The 21410-nt window shown below is 38.7% G+C and overlaps 1 protein-coding gene across 2 annotated transcripts in view; it reads left to right on the top strand.

Moving 5' to 3' along the window:
* Nucleotides 1-21410, top strand: part of ANKRD28 (ankyrin repeat domain 28) — a 121501-nt gene that overhangs the window by 8892 nt on the left and 91199 nt on the right. Inside the window, exon 2 of one of the 2 annotated variants that reach the window (XM_053977675.1) lies at nt 15212-15305. The exons of the other annotated variant lie outside the window; for it this stretch is intronic. Coding sequence (XP_053833650.1) covers nt 15264-15305 — 42 coding nt within the window. The 5' untranslated portion in view covers nt 15212-15263. The remainder of the gene's footprint in view (nt 1-15211; nt 15306-21410) is intronic. 2 annotated transcript variants of the gene reach the window in all.

Below are 21410 nucleotides of genomic sequence, written 5' to 3'. Positions count from 1 at the left end.
TTGAAGATACTGATTCCTTTTTCTACCTATTGCTTTTTCTACCTACCTTTTTATAGCACAGGAAGGGAACTTTCACAGCATCTATAATCTCAAAGTAACACTGTGAATAATACACGGAAGAGGATGCCTCCTGCTGTTTTTCTACACCCAGAGATGTAAAAAATGGTTTTGGATCAAGTATATCAAATTTGTTATTTTGGAAGGGCAAATATAGCTGCATGCAGCCATATCTTTTATGACTGAAAGGACTTTGGCTCTACATATCATGAATTTGCTCACTTTTTTTTTTTTTTAACTCTGAACATCTAGCAAGCCATAATTGTTTAAAAATGTGATATTTTTATAGCATGCATTTGAACAGATTATGGGGTTTTCATACCTGAAGGTTGATAAAATTTCTGTAATACTCTGCGTGTGTTAAAACTGCATTTGTAATCATTTAAGTATTAAACTTACTGCAGATATAATTCAAGAATAATTACTAGAAGTGCCATGGTTCATGAGTCTGTGTCCACAAGTATTAGAAGAATTTTGCGGAAAAATTGCCATGACTGTTGAAAAATGGTTGATTAAATCTTTGCATTTTAACCTTATTGCCATCTGGAAGGCTCTCTTTTGCTGTTGCAATGGCTGTACAAAATATCCCGCACATTTAGGGTGTCACACTGGTTTCCTGTCTCGACATCCAACCCCTTCCATGGGGGAGCAGTGAGATATGTTTCCTTCTATAAAGCTCTCTGCTGGAACTTACATAAGCCAAAGAAACAGTATCTGTTTGAACGGCAGGAGAAACAGCAATGCCAGTGGTGCTTTGGAGACTGTCGGAGAAGTTCGGCTCCCCGTCCCTGGAAGTTCGCCACACTGGTATTAGCAGTGCTCTCCTCCATGTTGACTGGAGGTGTTGCAGAGTTGCTTGGAAACTGTCATTCTGGAGTAAGTTCTTTGGAAAATTAGCTCCTTGCCTCTGCAATGGCCACAAGCACAAATAAAACCTGCAGGCCTGAAGCTTGATCTGGTGGCAGCAGTTGGCCACAGTGAACTGAACCCAAAGACAGGATGAATGTACCTGCAGAAAAGATCTCAGTCTGCTGGAGCTCAGCCTTCCATGTTGTGGCAACCCTTATTATCCTTACTGACATATAGGTGTTTTAGATGTGTCCAGAAAAGCCCTGTTGTTTGTTTTTATACATATAGTATACTCATACATATATGACTGTCATACCCACTAGAGCTTCATTTATGATGCCTGACACATGCCTTGTTTTTGGGAAAAGTAACCTGTAAAAGTAGGATGGATAATTGAAGATAAGAGGAGGAATTGTTTGAATGACATCATTTGGCCTCAAGGTTTCGTGACCTGCTCTTGTGTGGAGTGCAGTGATACGTAGCCTGCCTGGGAAGTGCTGTGTTGTCACAGGATGCCTGTTCAGAATGCCAAGTTCTTACTTTTCACTGTGTAGCATGGCTGCAGAAGTAAGGTGTAATTCCTTTGGTGTATATTTGCACTGTCTTGATTTTTTCACTAGATAAGAAGCAATGAAAATGACCTGTAACAAACAAGGTTAAAATACTGACAGAAACATTAGGATATGTTTTTCTTGTAATTCTGTTTTTCTTTTAAGAGGTTAATTAACAGCCAAAACTATGCTAATTATATGGCTTGGAAATTATCTACCACAGTGAATACCAACATTTTCAGCTGACAGATAAGAGAAGGAAATACAGATACATTAGCTACTGAATGCAAATGTATTTCTGGTGTAGGGTAGGACTGTGTGTGTGAGAAATGGAGTACATGCCTGAATCAACTCTGTTCTTTTAAGCCAGTGGAGTAGGTAAATTTTTATGAAACATTAGAGTTCTGTAATTTTAGGATGGAGTTTAATGATGTGCTTCTCCTTGAGTTGTTTTTTTTTTAGTTTTTTAGTTTTCATTTGCAAGGTTTCTAACAATAATGGTTGAAACTCACTGGCTTCTCATCTACTGCCTAAGGCCATGGTTTGATATTAGGTGGTAGCTGAGTTTAAGCAGTCTCTCAGTCTTTTCTTCTGCAAAGCAGTGAAAAGGGAGGGGAGAGGCAAATTATTTAGGTTAGCATAGGTCTGTGAAGTTTTCTTGAAAGTTTTCCAAAGTAGGAAGTACAAATGAGTGTTTTGGATCATATAAACTTACGCTAATGTCTGTCTTTGTGTCAGATGTCCTGTAATCGCAGATGATGTGACTTGTGTTAATGTTCTTTGGTTTGGGGGCTGGAGGTGAGTGGAGAAACTTGAGTGTGGTCTGTCTACTTTGGACCTTTCTCTCTGAGTAACTTTCATGCTGTTGGTCTTAAACTTCTTAGAATGTGTTTGAAAACTCAACAACAGGCTTGATTTTCTTGTCTAGTTCTTGATTGTTCTGGTCTTTGATTGTGGTTGTGAATTCTTCTTTAACTGTGAAAGAACCTAGGGTCTTCAGAAGTCTGCTTCTATTTATAACACACCATGTTGACTTACGTTGACTGAAAACTCCAAAAGAAGAAAAGTTCCACTGTAACATCCTTGTTTACCACATGTGCTGCCTGTCAGGATCCTCAGCTCTTTCCTCATCTCTGATCTGACAACAGCATGTCAGTTTTCCTGCAGCATTTTAAAGTTGCTTTTTCCCTCTCTTAGGGTGATCACATGCTCTACCAGTCAGTTTTACTGGAGCTCTGAAAATGACACCAAAAAGGCTTTCTCTTGCCTTCCATCTCTTCTCAAGAGGTTACAGTGAAAGTATAAGACCATGTTTGGGTAGTCCAGTTACCTGAAAACCACATGCCAAAAGTAGGCTGAACTTGCTGCAGCCTTTTTTTCTCATAGAAACATGTATGGATAGAAGGCCCTTCAACGTTTGTGCCTCTTATGCATGCAGCTTTAATTCTTGGACACCATCCAGTGATGGCTTGGAGTTATGCCTGTTGTGACTAGTGATCCCTCTATCTCCCTGCACAGAGATATATGCTTGGGGTAGGGAAATATCCAGTATGAAAACACGCTCATAGAAAAATTCCTAAGTAGAAATAAACTCTACAAATAGTAATTAACAAAGCATGCCAGTCTAAAAGTAAAATGCAACCTTCTGGAATAGAAGAAAAATTTTCATCTCAGCTCAATAGGAAATGGAAGTGGAAAATAGTAAATAGTGTTTTATATTCCACACATCACCTCATATAGTTGTATGAATACCACAACATAAGCACACTGGTTGTGCAAATATTTTTATCAGCAGCTAGAGAAGATAACATTTTGAATTGCCATTAATGAAAACCTTATCTATCAAGGTGGACTGTTCCTTACTTTATTCTGTTTCTCAGTTTGATTGTGTTGCAATAGCATTTAATTCAGCAGGTTGTGGCCATTCATCTGCCTGGATTTATTTTCTGGAATAAGCAATGGTAAAACTACAAAGCTTTGTTTAAAAGAAAATATTTTGACTGTGAGAATGCACTGAGAATAATTACCAGTATATTAGGGTATAATAAAATTGTTCTTAACAGTTTCCAAACAAACCATTGCCTACATATCACGTGTATGTTTTTGAGGACTTAGGTTACAGCCCCTACTTCAGGGTGGTTCTTGAAGCTGGTCATCAGCACCATTTGATTTTTTTTATTTTTTTATTTTTTTAATTTTAGCCTAAAAGTCACAGGCAGCTGTTCAGGAGCTGCTTTCTGAGTAGGTCACCTGTCTCTGCTGTGGGCTGCTTCTAGTAGGTGTCAAAACCCAGATGGGTGGCATAAAAATGTAAAACATAAACAAATGAACCCAGGAAGGGTGGGAGAGGGAATGAGAATGACAAATATTAAATAAAGAATTCTTTTGCACAGTGTTAATAAGAAACATAGCTTGATATTTAAAACAGCTCACCTAAGTATCAGATTATAGATTTTCTTGGTAAGAGGACAGAATATGAGAGGATAGCAGAATCTTCTTTGCTATGCTGAAATAAATCAAGTTACTTAAAGTATGCAAAGTTTTGAGAATACCTGTATTATGTAGCTATTAGTGTTTTAAAATCAGAGTCAGTGCTGCAAATTAAATTACATTTATGGCAAATTTCTTGTTATTCTGTACTTTATGTTCCTTGTTTTATAGGAGATACAAAGTACTTTTTGTTGTGCTTTTTGTATTTTGTTGTACAAGGGTTCTCAGTGATAAGACTAGACAAAAGGTTAATCTATTTTCAGTGTGGTTTATTGGCATGGATTGTGGGAACTTGGAGGGAATGTTTGAACTAGAGTATGTAGAGAACAGGACAGAGAAATTTTTGATTTAAAAATTACATTAGGAAAAGATATGAATATAGCTTGCTAAGATTTAAGTATAGCATCTAGTTGCTTTCAGAGAATTATAAAAAATAACACTTAAGCAGTATATATTTGTTGCCAGAGGATTGAATTCAAGCTGCTTCACGAACGGAAGTCATGAGCTAAGCACTTGGAACGAGTTTGTGAAAGCTCACTGTTTGAAAGCAGCATTAGACAGTAGCCTCTTCTGGAACAAATGGTATTTTCTTTACAATTACTCCTCTTAATTGGTCTGTTCAGTGTTGAAAATCAGAAGAAGCTGGGAAAAAGAAAAGCTTCTCCTATGAATTGAAGTCTGACAGAACTGTCCTAATCCTAAAATTTTGACAGACTTTGTGGCCAGCCCCAAGTCATTGATTCAGCTCATTAACTGTTGTTGTATGAAGGAAATAGTGTGGACTACTTAACTCAAGACATTTTTTGAATATTTTAATGAGTGGTACATGTAATTAAAACAACTTAAAATATTTTTTTATTTCTGTCTTTGTTAGCTGCTCTGATAAAATAACAAAAAGTATAGCAAAAGTAATAAGAGTAAAGTAATTAGTGCATTAAAGTAATTAATACCATGTAAAGGTTATCATGTGCTATTTAAGTGCATCCAAAAAGCAAAAAGAGAACCCAGGATTTGCCCAGGTCTGTCCTTCTGAACACAGGTAGAGATTAGTTAAAAAAGTGTTAGTAAAATAATCAGCTGTCTGCTCTGAAGAGTGTTACACCTGGTGATCTTATTTAGTGGTAGCTTGCTTGTCTTCTCCCTACGGAGGGATTTAAGCAGTCAGGACTGAGAGATATTGCTGCAACATTGCATTGCTATTGTGGAGAGATGCTAGAATAATCATTTTATAGGAGTTTCTTTTGTGTCTGGTTTTGGTGTGCTGGATTACACCCTGCTTAGTGCACGTCATTTTGCTGTTCTGTGTTTTGAAGGTTGTCTTCATATCACTAGGGTTGGAAATGACCTCTGGGGATTTCAGTCCAACCCCTCCCAAGGCAGGGTCACACAGAGCAGGTGACAGAAACACACTCAGGTGGGTTTTAAACGTCTCTGGAGAGGGAAGCTCCACAACCTCTCTGGGCAGCCTGTTCCAGTGCTCTGCCACCTCAATGAAAATAAGTTGTTCCTTGTGTTGAGGTGAAACTTCTTGTGTTTTGGTTTATGGACACTGCTTCTTGTCCTGTCACTGGGCACCACTGAAAAGAATCTGCCACCATCCTCTTGGCATCCACCTTTAAGATATTTATAAGCACTGATGAGATCCCCTCTCTGTCTTCTCTAACCTAAGAGGTCCAGCTCCCACATTCTCTCATCATAAGAGGAGATGTGTTCTCACAATCTTTTCCCAACTGACCCCTGTCTTCACCCTGAAGAAGTGAAAAATTTGAAATTTTCATGTGGCATAGTTCTTGGATCCTGTCAAGAAAAAAAATCTGACTTGTTTATTTGTTTTTAAGAGTATTGCACCTAGATAATTACAGGTAGGCAAAAGTACTTTGGAAGTGAATTCTATTTAGTCAGCGTAATGGCACTTTAACTGAGCAAGGTCTTAGTTTGGTTTGTGTGATCTGCTTTAGATTCATGACTTGGTTGGGATTAATTTTCCTGAGAATGTCTGTGTCCACTGTGCAAGTGGACTTAGCTGTAACAGTTAACCTGTCTTTTTTCTCATCCCTTGAAGTGTTCCACTATCTGTGAAATGTAATAATTTTTTTATTTATTTATTTACTCTTTGTTTTTTCCTGTAATGGCCAGATCTTGCTGAACTTCAAAATTGTGCTCTTAAGTAGAGCAGTCCTCAGGTCAGATAGAGAAGGGACTGACTTCTGGCATCAGAGGTATCTGATTTTCTTCCCTCTGCAGGCTGTATTGATGTAGTGGAATCTGCTGTGGCACTTGTGCACGGCAGGTAAGAATGCCAGTTGGCCTTGTGCAATTATGTGGAAGTGGCAGTCATGATTTAAGCTTTAAGCAATTGATAGAGTGCACATAAAGGAGATGTTTGGCCACGTGTCCTGTCCAAGCAACTGGATTTTTCCCTCGAATAAGAAAATCCTAAAGCGTGTGGTAGTACCCTCTGTGTTCCCGTGGAATTACAGTGAACTGGAAAATGCGGATCTTGTTTTTCACTCAAATATTTGACTTGAAACTCACTGATTTGTGCCTCTTGTAAGGTGAAGTCCTGCTACATCCATATGTGAAAATGTGACTCTTGAGTCTACTGGCCAGTTCTCTTTTACTGTTTTGCATTTTGGGCAATGAAAACTGTGTATCGTTTAGCAGTGTTAAAATATCAAAGCTTTGTTCTGACACACCTATGTGGAATGCCTCTATTCCAAGTGAATTTTGACTCTCCCATTTTAAAAACATGTTTTTATCCTGTTACAATAGCCTCAAGGCTAATAAGACAACACCACCCATGTATACTAGTGTTTATATGAAATTGCAGACTCTTAAATCTATTTAAAGAGCTGCTTATTCCATATATTTTGTTACATTTTCCAATTTTTTTCTTAAAAGGCCTAGTCAATAGGCTTAAGAAGACAATTGCTGTTTGCATTGGTGGCCCTGGGAATAGAGAAATGACTGCATGCACTGTTATTCCCTGTGTAGTATGGCACTTCCTCATTAAAGATCCAGTGAGGCCATTTGGATGTACTTCTATTTTTGCTTTCAAAAATTAATCTAAAATATTCTTTTTAAAGATACTGTTTTCCTTTCAGGGAGGGAGAAACAACTCCAAGGAAACTTTTACTTATGGTGGCTTGTTCCTGTTAGTGCATGAGCTGAATGTTTCCAATAGACATTCTTTTTTTTTTTATGCCTGTAACTTAATTTTGCAAATGCATACTTTTTTCATTTGAAATAGTATTTAGGTTTTATCATTCTGTCTGATGGATGTGTATTATCTAAAATACTCCTAACCCTTCTTCCTGTTTTTCCTACCCTTGTATTTGGTAGAGTGGGAATGTTAAAATTCAGACACATGAAAATTAAATAGTAATGATTAAAACCCATGAATCAAGAAACAATTTCCTAAAGGTGGCGTGCTGGTAAAAGATGACCTCACAAACTTCCACCCTGCTATCCTATAAATACTATTAATCAAGTCTAATCTTTGTGCCTTGGCAGATACCTAAAGTATGAAATTATTTCCTCCCTCTACCCAGTATCAATTTTTAACTGCTGTCTTCCCATAGATGTTCTGAAATATGTCATAGCTGTATACTACTAAGTCTCTGTTCCACAGTTATAATCTGAGGGTCTTAACTCTTCAGTCCTCTTGTGTGCTTTAAGCACTGAGGTTTCTGTGAAGACAGACTGTAGACTTTGAGAGGTAACCTGCTATGGACAAACATAGACTCAAATAGCTCTAAACCTGTGCTTTCTTCTAATATCAATGTCTATGAACATCACTTCTTGATTTGTATTTCTCTTCGAATGTCACAGGCATCTGTTCAGATTAGAAAGCATTACTCTTTTCTGGTCTTACGTACAATGTTTTTGAAGAGTAGATGTAGGATCTAAAGAAGTCTGTCCTGGTTGTGAAGTTTCTTAATGGATTGATTTATGTATGAACTGCTGTGACTCATAGCATACCACCTCGTTTTTATCCAGATAATTACCTTGCTAAAAGATGTGTGAAATGTAAAGATTTCTCCCCTCAGCTTGAGGAGCAATGCTATTGTCTATCTGTCCTTTTGATGTTAAGTTTGATCAGAATTCATCTTCTGCTTGCTTTGCCTTCTTCCCAAATTTTTAACTGGAAATTACCTCTGAAGTGCTTAAAGAATTGTAAAAGTGAAAATGAAGGCTGTAGCTGCATCTGAGTGCAGTAGCTGCACTACTTTGTGTGTTTTTTTAAGGTGTATGTCATAAGAATTTTCTGTGTTGATATGGCTTTTTGTATAAGTAGTTACTGCTTGAAATTATACATTTGCACATGCTGAAATAACATGCAGGTAAAGGTTTCTGGATTTTTTAGAGGATCTTACTCCTCTTGTGCTTTGATCATTTTTCATTTTTAACAGTGGTGTGAACATCAGAGGATCAACACGCGTTTTCACTTATGTCATTTGAAATGCTTCGTAGGTTCACAAATCTTCAGGCTTGTCAGTTCGTTATTTCACCTCTTGTTTTACACCATGGAACTGTTCAAGCTCAAAGCTTTTATCTGAATAGCAAATCACAGAGTCAGATTCAACATCAGGAGAACTATTAAATTTGGTGTTTACTTTTATTTAAAAACGGTCTAATACTTTTGCCATGATCTGTGACAGTTCTGCTGATTCATAATGAAACGGCTTGAATTACTGCTTTGTTTGCCTGTGAAGCTCCTCCACGTGGTTGTCCTTGGTAAACAGTAGTCACTGAGGAAATAGTAAGGGATAGCATCCTCCTACCCCCTCAAATCCTCCTCCTTCCCCTCAAATCAGCTCGGCTCACAGCTGCATGTGTATGTTAATGGTATTGATTTTATGTTAGTGTACCTACTTGTGAACTGTGATTACTGGGGACAGACATCCTTGTGAATATCTGCTTCTGCTAAACCTGCTGGGAGTTGTAAATGCTGTTAATATAACCTCTAGAATGCTCTGAAATAATATGCCTGATTTTAACCAACAAAAAATTAGAGGTTCAAGCAAGTAAATCAACATAAATGCATCAGTGATCCTTTTTTAATATCGTAAACAGTTTTCTCATATAATTAAAAGATGAAGACATGAAAACAAGGAGAAAGTGAGATACCTTTTTGAATTATTTGTACATTTCACGCTCCTCAAAGCTTGGTAAAAATATAAACAAATCATCACAAGGATTTTGAAACAGCAGATGGATGTCTATTCTCCTCCTTCCCGCCCCCAAGATATTCAGGAATATCTTGGGAAGAACTTCTTGTCCTTCCTGTACGTACTCTAGTTTATATGTAATGATGATAAATAAACTCTGTGTTTGTGCTACACTGAAACAGTCTTTAGCATCATTTGGTACCACTGACACTCATCAGATGTAAAAGATGGAGGGTTCGGTGCTACATATATTAAATTACATATCCTGAGATCCAAAGTAAAGCTTAGTTTTGTACTTTAAAATATATTGCTTTTATTACAACTAAAATAATGTTGGTAAGCTCCGCCTTTCACATACTTTGACTTTCCATGACTTTTTAAAAGAGTACTGAAGACACCTGAACTTGGCACATTTTTCCAGTATTATTAATTTGTTTCATGATAAGTCTTGGTTATGACTTCCATTAGTTTGGGTCCTCCACCCACCCAGCTGTTGCGGGACTAGCAGTTTTCTGTGGCATGTTGCTCCAGATGCTGGTGATGGCTTTGTCTGCTCTGGCTCAGATACTACCACCAGTCATCTTTCTGGATGAGACTTCCCCTACCTTTGCTGAGATTAGTCTCACACTGCATTTTTGTGAGCTCCTTGTTTCTTCTAACGTGGTTATTCCTTTTACTCTGCTCAGCACAACTTGCTGCAGAAGGCTGCTTGCCAGTGTTGATTTTGTTGTTTTCATGTTGTTTTTTTCTTAGTCCATGCAATTTCTTAGTCAATGCATTTGGTCTTGTCTCTATAACAAATGGTTATCTTAAATAGCTTCTCTCTGAATTATTGATGTTCCACAATGACTTCTTGCTCTAATCTATTTATACTTTGAGCATATCTGCATTATTCTGTGAGACAGAAATATTCATGTGAAATACAGCATTAATCAGCCTCTGCAGTATTGTTATATATGAGTTTGTAGGTATTTCTGTACTATTGATTTCTGTATAGCATTCTACAACTAATTATAAATTCAGAGAATAAGGTGTTCAGAGTCTCTCATTGTAGGTAGTTCTTAGTTTAACTGCTAAGTCTCCCTCTATTTCCCAGCTTAACTGCATCCCTACCATTAAGAGCAGAGCATCATATTGCTTTGTGTTATCCCTGCTATCTTGCCAGACTATCATTTGAATGTGAGTACAGATGGTATGACTCATTTACACTTGTCCTAAGCAGGCAACGTACTTAACACCAAGTATGTGCCTCCAGCTTTTGATTCCTGTGAAAAAGAGTGTTTCCCTCTCACCACCCCAACAAGAGTTATTTTGCTATGATTCAATCAGATTTTAGTTCACCTTCCTTTTAAAATTAGGGAAGCAGTCTTTTATTGTTTTCCCTACCTAAAATGCAATTAACACTATTTTTAGAAGAAGCCAGACCTCTGCCAGTTTTGCTGAGACCACTTTTAAATAGGAAAAATGAAGATGAGCAAATTAACGGCTCCATTGTTTGGATGTAGAAAATACACTGAGGTACTGTAGACCTACTCTGTTACTTTTTCAGGGCCTCTGGAATATAGACAACTGTTTTTTCCTAGTGTATGGGGAAGTTAGTGTATTCTGCAACTTGGGACATGGATAAATGGGCAAGCATTTTCCTTTTTGAAACAGAGTGGGTCTGATAGTGCTTCATTGTTGTCTAGACCTTGTATGACAGTCTTGAATATGATGAATGGTTTATCTTTCCTTTTTAGGAACAGGGATAAAAAAGAAATCTTAGAAACCTGTGTGTGGTGGTGGTAGTAGTGAAATATTATTTTTTTTACACAGAATCATTCTGTGACGTCTCTTTTCTCCATGCCTCAGCTGAGGATCTGCTCTTACAGGTAATGTTGAGGAGCATGCAGTGTATTGAAGGCACATTTGGCACTGAACAGCACTGAAGTGGAGCTGAGAGTTTGGGATAAAGTGCAGGTTGATATATAGTCCTGTGCCTTATTTGTTTAGCATTTAAGTCAGGCCCAAAATCAAGTTCCATGTTGTGATATAGAATGGTTGTTTTGTTGTTTTTTTTTTTTTTTTTAAGGCAGTACATTTACTGAAAAAAAGGATCAGGAGCACATTTTCCCAACTTTTTGTAATATTAGTAATTTAAATGGGCAGAACTTTGAAGTTGTTTTTCATTGTCCCATGGCTATGTCTTTCTGCTTGCAAAAATAGTATAGCAGCTCTGTTTTTCAACAAAAACTTTGTTTTCTTGCAGCTTTTTCACATATATGCTGTTTCTCTACAAGAATTTGGAGGACCAGCCCTCCCTTAAAACTATGTAGGTGTTCATAATCAGAGAACTGTTTGTCTGCTCCCACCTGGAAGCTGAGCACTCTTGTTTAAAGCTCGTACTCCCTCTGATGGCAAACTGCTGCGTTTCTCTTGCCTTCTGTGTTCACTTTCATCTCTCTCTCTCCGTCTCCATTTTATCTTCTTGCTGCAATGCTGGATTAGGCTGTTGTTTCATGTATGTCCCACTGAAAGTGGAGTTTTAATGAAGCTGATAAAATCGAAGGGCCCTACCACACTGCATGTATACTAGACAACAGTAAACTATTTGGTTAGGTAGGGGGAAAGGAGGGAGAGTTTATCTTCTCAGCTTGAATTTATTTAATATTTTTAACTACTGTAGTCACTCTTCTGTGGTACAAGTCATACTTACTTCCTAATGCTTGACTTAAAGTGATGACTTTATCTCCCTGAAGCTTGCATATGAGTACTCTGCTCTTTTATGCTCAAATTCTTTGTTCCAGAAATCAATTGTTTGGATATCATCTTATGTTTGCTACAAAAAGCCCTCAGTACTATAAAGACTTCATTAGTTGCTTTTGTAGGGGATCATTACTAAGAAATGACTGTGTTTTAAATATTGTAGTTATAATAATAAAGGTCTAATATAGAGAAAATAAAACTGTTATTGCAACTTGTGTGTTAATGATGTGATAGTATATGGTAATCTTAAGAATAAATTTGGCATGTAGATTACAAATAGTAATCTAAACCAAAATTTTAGATTTTAGAATTCTAGCAAAACAAAGCTGTCTATCATGTGGTTACAGAAATAAGACATTGTATAGTTTGTATGTCTTTGTACATCAGTGTGTAGAAGACCAGTTTGAGAGAAAAGATAAGGATCCTGTTGGCCCTTTGATAAATGACCCTTTGCTACAACATTACTCAGTGGAGAAGGAAGTCAGCAGATCTTTGTGTTCTCATTGCATCTCTTTCCTGCTTCAGTAGTAGTTTCAAATGCTTCTTGAAAGCGTTTGCTAAATTATTTAATTATTATTAAATATTACTAATTTAATTAAATCTAACCTTTGCTTAACATCAATTATTTAAATGGGTAAAGACTATCAGTTCTTGTTCATTGTCACTGACTACAATAGCACTGTTGGGTACTGGTGTGTGGTGTTGCCTTTCACGTGTGATGCTGGCAAGAGCTTCAGCTGGTGGAAGAGATGTAGGACTGTAATGAGTTTTCTGGTGTGTTGTCAGGCCTTTTCTGGTGGCATGAAATCCAAACCCATGGTGCATCTCACGCAGGGTCCCCTATTTTGTTCAGTTTGTAGGAACTGTTGGGATGCCAGGCTTTCAAGTATTGCTTCTGTTTTCTTGCTCAGCCTTGCACCTGTTTGGGAATACTATTTAGTATATTTCTGGCAATTTTGGTGGAGGTAGGTGAACCTCTAAACATGTCAAAAAGACTGAAATAAAGCTCTTCTAATTTTGAGCCTTTAGTATCTCCTTGAATGTGAAATCAGTAGTCTTAAAAATTTAGGTGTCTGCCTTAAATATGTGAAGTGACCAGAAACTTCCAGGTATTCTGGCACTTGTAGGAGAGAGATTAAAATAGTATGTGCTGGCAAGCAATTTTGTGGTCTTGCTCAAGTGTTTTGGTTTTCTTTGGTGTGCTGCCACCAAGTGACAAGGCTTGATATTGCTGCTCTTGTTTTTTGTTTTTGTTCTGTTGGGGTTTTTTTTAAGAGTGATTTCCACTAATCACTCTCTTTTCTTTCTTTCAAACTGAAGAAGTTAGAATATTACTTTATGCTCCTGGTGCATTCGAATACAATATTCCAAATCATTATTCAGAATAACATGACTACTTGGAAAGTGACTGAAAATTTCTAGGATAAAAGAACTGTCAAAACTAAACTTCCCCCCCCCCCCATTGTTCTGCTGTTGAGTTTAGATATTCTGGATTCTGTAAATTATTGTGGAATCTCTGTCACTGGAGATATTCAAGAATTGTCTGGATGCAATCCTGTGCCATGTATTCTAGGATTGAGCAGGGAGGTTGGACCAGATCACCCACTGTGGTCCCTTCCAACCTCACCCATGCTGTGATTCCATGATTGGAAATAATCTTCAATCCAAAACAATACAATGTAAGCACACGTCTGAAAATAAACATCAAGTATAAAAATGCTGAGATCAAAAAACAGTATCTGGCAGATCAAAATGTATTATACTATTTGAATCCTACATTTAAACATTTCAGGGTATCTTTTGATGAACAATCTTACAAAAATAATCAGTATATTAAACCAATATTGTAAGCAACACTCAAAATGCTCAAAATACTTGCCTGTTTGCTAATCTATACAAAACTTGCTTTGCTTGGTAAGATAAAGGATGTTGGTGTGTCTAAGGGGAGAGTGTGGCAGGTGGTGTGGGGGGTCATGAGGTACTGGGGGTGACCTGACATCTGTGCAGCTCACACATGTGAGGTGTGCTGCCTATTTGACCTGCTGGGCACTGTGTTTGGATAGGAATGATGGTAGGGTGCAGAAATTAGAGAAAAGATGATGCATGGCTACTGATGGTTTATACTCTGTATCTTCTGTTTCTTACAGACTTGAGTGCTATAGAAATTGCTGAACCGTGAATTTATACTTTCTTTCTAAGAAAGTGAAGAAGTTTAAGACTTTAGTCTTAAAGCATTATTTGGGAATATGATTAGATGTCTGCTTTGTAGATGAGACCAGTAGCCAAGGTACATCTGCACAGATTAGCAAATCCTTACTAAAAGATGGATTTTAAAAGACGGCTGTTTAAAAATATTTCAGACTTCAAGCTCTTGCTAGGAAAGGTAGTCTCCCTTTATATCCCTCCCTTGGGAGTTTCCTGGCTGTTCTCTTGCACTGTTGTTCAGCAGATCTTAGAGCAGGCAACTTTGGGGGCTGAATTAGCAGAAAACAGTTTTAGCTTTCTGCCAGTTGTTCTCTGTAGGTCAGCTTATGAGACAGTAAGGTAAATGCAGTGACAGCACAAAGAAAACACTGGGGACATGTAACTACAGCAGTAGTCCCTCTTTGTTCTTGGCTCTGCTGGAGCTGAATATGTCACGTGCTACTTTGCCCAGTTTGGAAAGGTGACTGAGGATGGTTTTTTTAACCTGATTAATTAATTTATCATTAAGACTCATCTAAACCATGTTTAATCATGCAGTTATTTTGGATTGTTCTGTACCTGCTTACCACAGCTGTTACCTTGCTGTTTATATTCTATACCCCCTCTTAACTATGAAAGCTGAATCTTTTGAGTTTTGCTCCCTGCTTTCCCCTTTTGCCCCTCCTCAGGTGGAAGGGAGGCATCTGTGAAAGCTAGGCTTTCTTTGTAAATATCATGTGTAAAGGAGGAGGGGAAAACAGTGATTTACTTGTTTTGGTCCACAGAGAGGAAATCCGTCAGTAAAACCTAATAGCAATAAAGACCAAAACTGTTTATATAAATACATTGAAGCTTCCAGAGAACTCCTTTCTGGCACAGGAAATGTCACGTGTTGCTGACTATGCTGCCAGTTCTATCCCCAAGTATTGGCCTATCAATATGCCAGCTGTGCTTCTTATTTTCCAAAGAAAAAAATTAATTACCCAAGGTACGGTTTTGTTTGCCTCGGTAAACTATTGCAACAGTTTTAGCATACTTAAAATGTTTACTTATGAGGTGACAGTAGTTGTTCCTGTAAAATATATCCAGCATGTGATATATTGGGTTATATTTAAACCTAGTGAAAGAGGATTTAAGTTCTGAAATTTTTTTCCTGTAAATTAGGAATTAATTTTGCCTGTGGCCATTTCAACTCCAGTGTAAGTGTTCCTGTCTCATGATGCGTAAAGGCTGCTTCAGTCACGTGGCATTTCATAGGGTAAGATGCTTCTGTATAATTTTATTAAATGCTCTGTTTCCTGTTGTGTATTTCCTTGCTCTCCTAATGTTCTTCAAGTGCTTGTGTTATTTATTAAAATAGCAAAATAAGTAAGTTTAATTAAGTCCACCATGTGTTTGATGACGTAAGATTCATTGGTTCCCCTTACAGAACAAACCTATAAAGGAATATCCAAAGTGTTTAGAACTGGTATTGTGGATAGACTTCTTAATTAAAAAACACTTCTCCTCCTAACTTTCAAAGTAGTAGGGATGTGTAATTAAGCACTGTCTTTATTCTATTTAAGGTAAATATATCAAGGTTGTATGTTACCTTAATTCTGCCATTTTCTGGCTTGGTTTGATCCTGGTGGGCAGCTCAGTCCTATGCAGGCACTTGCTCATTCTTTACCAGTGTGATGGGGGAGAGAATCAGAAACATAAACATGAGAAAAGTCATGGGTTGAGATAAAGGTATTTCAGTAGGGAAAGCAAAAACTGTGCATACAAGCAAAGCAAAACAAGGAATTCATTCACCACTTCCCATAGGCAGGCAGGTGTTGAGCCATCTCCAGGAAAGCAGTGCCCCATCACACATAATAATGATGTGGGAAGACAAATGCCATCACTCCAAACACTCCTCTCTTTGTCCTCCTTCCCTCATCTTTATATGCTGAGTGTGATCTCATATGGCATGGGATATCTCTTGGGTCAGTTGGGGTCAGCTGTCTCAGCTCTGTCCCTTCCAGCTTTCAGATCACCAGCCTGCTTGCTGGTGGGGCGTTGTGAGAAGCAGAAAAGTCCTCGGTGCTGTGCAAGCACAGCTCAGCAATAACTAAAACAACCCTGTGTTATTAATATTGTTTTCATCACAAATCCAAACCACAGCCCCATTACAGCTACTGTGAAGAAAATTAACCTCTGTCCCAATACCAGTACACTGAGTACCTTAAGCTAGTGTTTCGTATGCAGTGTTTCTGTCCTTCAGGTGTTTGGACAAAGGCAACTACTGTAACTACCTATTTTGGCATATAAATAAAATGGATAAACAAAAAAAAAGAGTGAAACTTGTCAGGATGTGATGCCTGTAATTTAACAAGCAAACTGTATGAGGTCATCTAGTTTGTGGCAGCACTTTTTTTGTTAACTGTATTTATTTTGATAGTATCTGGATTGTAGAAGGCTAAGAGAAAAATTGGGTTGATAGAGCTGGTGATGGAAGCCTTTCAGAGAACACAAGTAGACTTCCATTACTGCTTTAGGGCCATGGGTGTGTTTTAGCTTTGCACCTGAAGTTGTATTTGGTGTAATTTCTTATATGTTGGGGAATTTTTGCTTCAGATTCTGAACTCTGTTTTATATGTTTGTCCTGGCTTAGGGCAAATATGGGAGACGTCCCAGTTTCAAGACTAAACATCATTGCTTCATTTGAAATTACAGATTTTTTTTTTTTAACTGAAATATGTTTTCTTGTTTAGCCATGACAGTGACTCTTGACTAGTCTATTGCCTTCTGGCTTAGACTAGTTCAGCTACTTCCTTTCTTCCTTCTAGCATGGGAAAATAGATCAAGATTCTTTACCCTTAAAAGTAGTTCTGAAACTGTAAAAAGAGCATTAGTGTCAAGCTCTCTCCTAGAGCTAGAATCTCCCTAGAGGAGATTATCCTATGCTACTGTTGTCAGTGTGGTATCTATGGATTCTCTGAACAAAGTAGTCCCTGTTGGCAAAAGTCTAAATTACAGTTTGCTTGCATAACTGCTTTAGTGGTATAATACCACTGTTCTTCCCAACTTGCACAGGCTTTCTGCAATTTTTTTTTTTGTATAGGTCTCAAAGAAGTAGTTGCTTTGCTCTTTATAGGGGCCAAAACACTTTTAAGCTGTTGCACTCTTTTTTGTTGATTCCTCTTGCTAAGCTGCAACACTTATGGACGGAAAGATATTTAAACCTGGCATAGACAAAAAAATCTTAAGAGCTTAGAGAAGATGTAAATCCCATCTTTATCTTGTCTGTTGAGGAAGAACTGGTTATTTGTTGACTATTCTGGATTTTTGGAAAAGCATTGTAGTTTTTTATTGCTTGACTTCAAAAGTAAATTTACCTGAGAAGCTAGTGTACATAATTTCGTATTATTACTGCTGAATAAAAGCTGAGAAGGCCAGTTTTGACCAACAGGCTGCATGTTCACCAGTTCTAATTAATATGTTTTTTTTTTTACTGTGCTGGTTCTGTATTGAAGAAGCCTCTACTTTGAAAGAAGTAGCACCTACATGATTTTCTTCTGTGTTGCTACCACTAGGTTAAAAAACTGGGGGCTGCTGTCACTTAGCATGTTCTTACCCTATTCCACATACCGCTTCCATGTAGACTGGAACATAGAAACAAACAGCAGTAATACTTCTTGCCAATAATGAAAAGGTGCAGTGTTCATATTATTTTGTTTTGAAAGCCCCAGATTCTGGGAGCAGTAACAATAATATTAAGACAATTTTGGTGACAAAATTGGTGGACAATTTTCCTAACTTTGCATTCTATAAGTTCATGATAGTACGATAGATTTCTAGGCAGAGGAATTGTTACTGGATGTAAGAGGAAGTAGTTTCAATATTTCTCTCTCTAGTCTCAACAACTTTCTGGATGAGGAAGATTGTCATGAAATGGAAATTTTTACTTCAATGTGTGGGATGTGAACCTCGCTTAGTTCATTAAGACCTTTCATGCTTATACAGTAAGCCTTCTTTCTCTATGCATTTCTACTGCTTCAACATGTGACTTTCAAAATCAAACCCAAAAGCTGTGATTTGTCTTGGAGCTCCATATGGGCAAGTTTGTTCATAAAACTGAAGCAAGTAGTAGTCACTTGCTTTTCACAGCCCTCCCAGAGTTGATCTGGCCCTGGTCTCTGTGAGCTGGTCTCTGTTGGGACCTTGGAGTGGTCTCTTTTGGGACCTTGGAGCCTGGCAGTCCACGTCCCCAGCAAATGGGATACTTCTGGCTGGGTCCATACAGGGCCTGGGTTTGGCTGCTGGGGGCTCCCCAGTTGGGGTGCAGTGGAAGCCATCTCCCTTGTGAGTGATGTTCAGCAAGACCCACAACTTGCAGAGCTTAACAGTGTCTTTGGTTGGTAAGTGTTGCTTGTCGGTACTCCTGACTATACTTGCAGCATTTGCAGCAAAATTGTTAAAACTGGTACTGTTTGATTAAAGCTCTCTTTTGCAAGACACATTCCTGTTGAGACTAGTAGGGACTTCACATGGTTTCACTATACTCCTTTTGTTTTTGTCTGCAAGTTTCTGTAGTTGCTATGATTTGCACAGAGGTGTTTAATTTGGGATAGCTACCATATGGTTAAATGACCATGTCTTTCCAGGGTTTCAAGGTAAATTATATTCAGAATTTCATCTGAAAAGATGGCCAAACTCATGCTCGGCATCAGGAGAGAAATGGCGCACAGAACTCTTTCAGATCTTTGGTTAGAACAATCTCCCCAAACTGTTCCATTTATGTAGCTATTTATTTTGGGCTGTGACTGATATTTTCAAAAGCCTCCTCTATAAGGAATTCTTTGTTATAATTTTCTCTGCTATCAGTGAGGAAGAGGATGCATCGTTTTGCATCTGCTTGCCCCAGAAATTTGTAAACTTTGCATATAAAGTCGGGTCAAGTAGCCTAATGATCACGAAGCATCAAGATTTGTATAGGTGCTGGGTATTGGTCATTGTATTGTTTTTTTGTTCTTGTCTGCCTCCCCTGCCCTAATAAACCTTAATTCTCACTGAGAAGCTGTGTAACTGCTGTAACTGATACTCACTTAAATACAGGAGAAGTTCCTAACTTCTGGCTAGCGTGAGTAATTTGGGGTGTTTTTCTTCTTGAATCGGAACAATTTTATTGAATTATTATTGAACTTAGAAAATCCTGCAACTGGTAGAAACCTTAAAAAAATCCAACAAAAAATACATATAAAAAAAAGTAGAACTAGCAAAAACCCTGAAACCCAGAGATGCTTCAGTTTACTGATACAGGTCTGTAATTAGGTTAAAAGTAGGGAACGTGCTGAGGTTTGCAGAACCTCTGCCAGCTCCCATCAGTCTATGCAGTCAACCTTTGCATCCTGATCTGGTACCGTGTGGCGAAGCCCAGTAGGGGCCTGCGACGTTGTACCTTTCTGAGGGGTATACTTTAAGTTAGCCCTCACAGGGAGAAAAGTGGCTATATTTTCACTGGTTTCCAAGAGTAAAATTGTTCATAGCATTGTTGAAATGCTTCCAAGAACCTTTCTTATTTTCCCCAAGGAGGGAGGAATCCATTGGTCTGTTTCCCTGTATAGAATGGTTTGAGTTGGAAGGTTCATCTAGTTCCAATGCCTCTTCAACACGACCAGGTTGCTCAGAGCTCCAGCCAGGTCTTGAACACCTCCAGGGATGGGGAGTCCACAGCCTCTCTGGGAAACCTGTACTTCACCACACTTAGAGAAAATAATTTTTTCCCAATATCTAATCTGAACCTGCCCTCCTATAGTTTAAGGCCATTCCCCCTTGTCCTATTACTCCTTACCCTTAAGAAAAGCTTCTTTCCAGCTTTCTTCTAGGCCCCCTTTAGGTCCTGTAAGGTTGCTCTAAGGTCTCTTTGGAGCCTTCTCTTCTCCAGGCTGAGCAGCCCCAGGTCTCTTAGCCTGTGTTTGTAGGAGAGAGGTGCTACTGTCCTGTGTGATTGACTTTAAGGCTCTCCCCAGGGCTCATTGTAACAAGTCAATGCCTTTGTTGTGCTGGGGGCCCCAGAACAGGACACAGCACTCCAGGTGGGGGTCTCACTAGAGCAGAGGGGGAGAATCATCTCGCTTGGCCCGCTGGCCATGCAGCTTTTGATGCAGCCCAGGACACATTTGGCTCTCTGTGCTGCAAGCACACATTGCTGAATTACAGTGAGCTTCTTGTCCACCCACACATCCAAGTCCTTCTCCCCAGGGCTACTCTCAATCCATTCTCAGCCCAGTCTGTACTTGTGTTTGGGATTGCCCCAACCCACATGCAGGACTTTGCACTTGGCTTGTTGAACCACGTGAGGTTCACACAGGCTCACCTCTCAAGCCCATGAAGCTCCTTTACTCCAGCATGTTACTGCACCACACCACGCATCTTGGTATTGCTGGCAAGCTTGCTGAGAGTGCACTTGACCCCACTCTCCATGTCACTGACAAAAATGTTAAGAAAGATCAGCCCCAATACTGACCCCTGAGGGACATCACTCCTCAGTGTTCTCCACTTGGACATTGAGCTGCTGACCGCAGTTCTTTGAGTGAGGCCATCCAGCCAGTATTTTATCCACTGAGTGGTCCATCCATCAAATCCACATCTGTCCTGTTTAGAGGCAAGAATATTGTGCAGGACAGTGTCAAATGCTTTTCACAAGTCCAGGAAGGTGATGTCTGTTGCCCTTCTCTCATCCATCACTGCTGCAACCCCATCACAGGAAGCCAGCAAATTTCTAAGGCATGATTTGCCTTCAGTGAAGCCAGTGCTGACTGTCACCAGTCACCACTTTATTTTCCATATGTCTAAGCATAGTTTAAAGAAGGATCTGTTCCATGATCTTGCCAGGTACTAAAGTGAGACTGACCAGCCTGTAGTTGCCTGGGGCTTCCTTATTACCTTTTTTTAAAATGGGAATTACATTCCCCCTTTTCCAGTTAGTGAGAACTTCACTAGACTGCCATGACTTCTCAAATATGATGGATTAGCTTAGCCACTTCCCTTGGAAGTTGCTTCAGGACCCATGGATGTATCTTACCAGGTTCCATGGACTTGTGCACCTTCAGGTTCCTTAGATGATCTCGAGCTCGATCTTCTCCTACAGAGGGAGGTTCTTTTTTTTTCCCCAGTTCCTGGTTTCACATTCTACAAATTGGGCAGTGTGGCTGGAGCACTTGCTGGTAAAAACCAAAGCAAAATAGTCACTGAGTCCCTCAGCCTGGGTAACCAGGTCTCCTGTATCTTTCCTGAGAGAACCTGTGTTTTTCCAAGTCTTTCTTTTATTAATAATGCACCTAAAGGAGTTTTATTTTTTACCCTTAATGCCTTGAATAGATTTACCACTGCCAATACT

Source organism: Vidua macroura, chromosome 1 (genome assembly GCF_024509145.1).
Source record: "Vidua macroura isolate BioBank_ID:100142 chromosome 1, ASM2450914v1, whole genome shotgun sequence".
Taxonomy (NCBI): Eukaryota; Metazoa; Chordata; class Aves; order Passeriformes; family Viduidae; genus Vidua; species Vidua macroura.
This window is presented reverse-complemented; position numbering and strand designations above follow the sequence as displayed.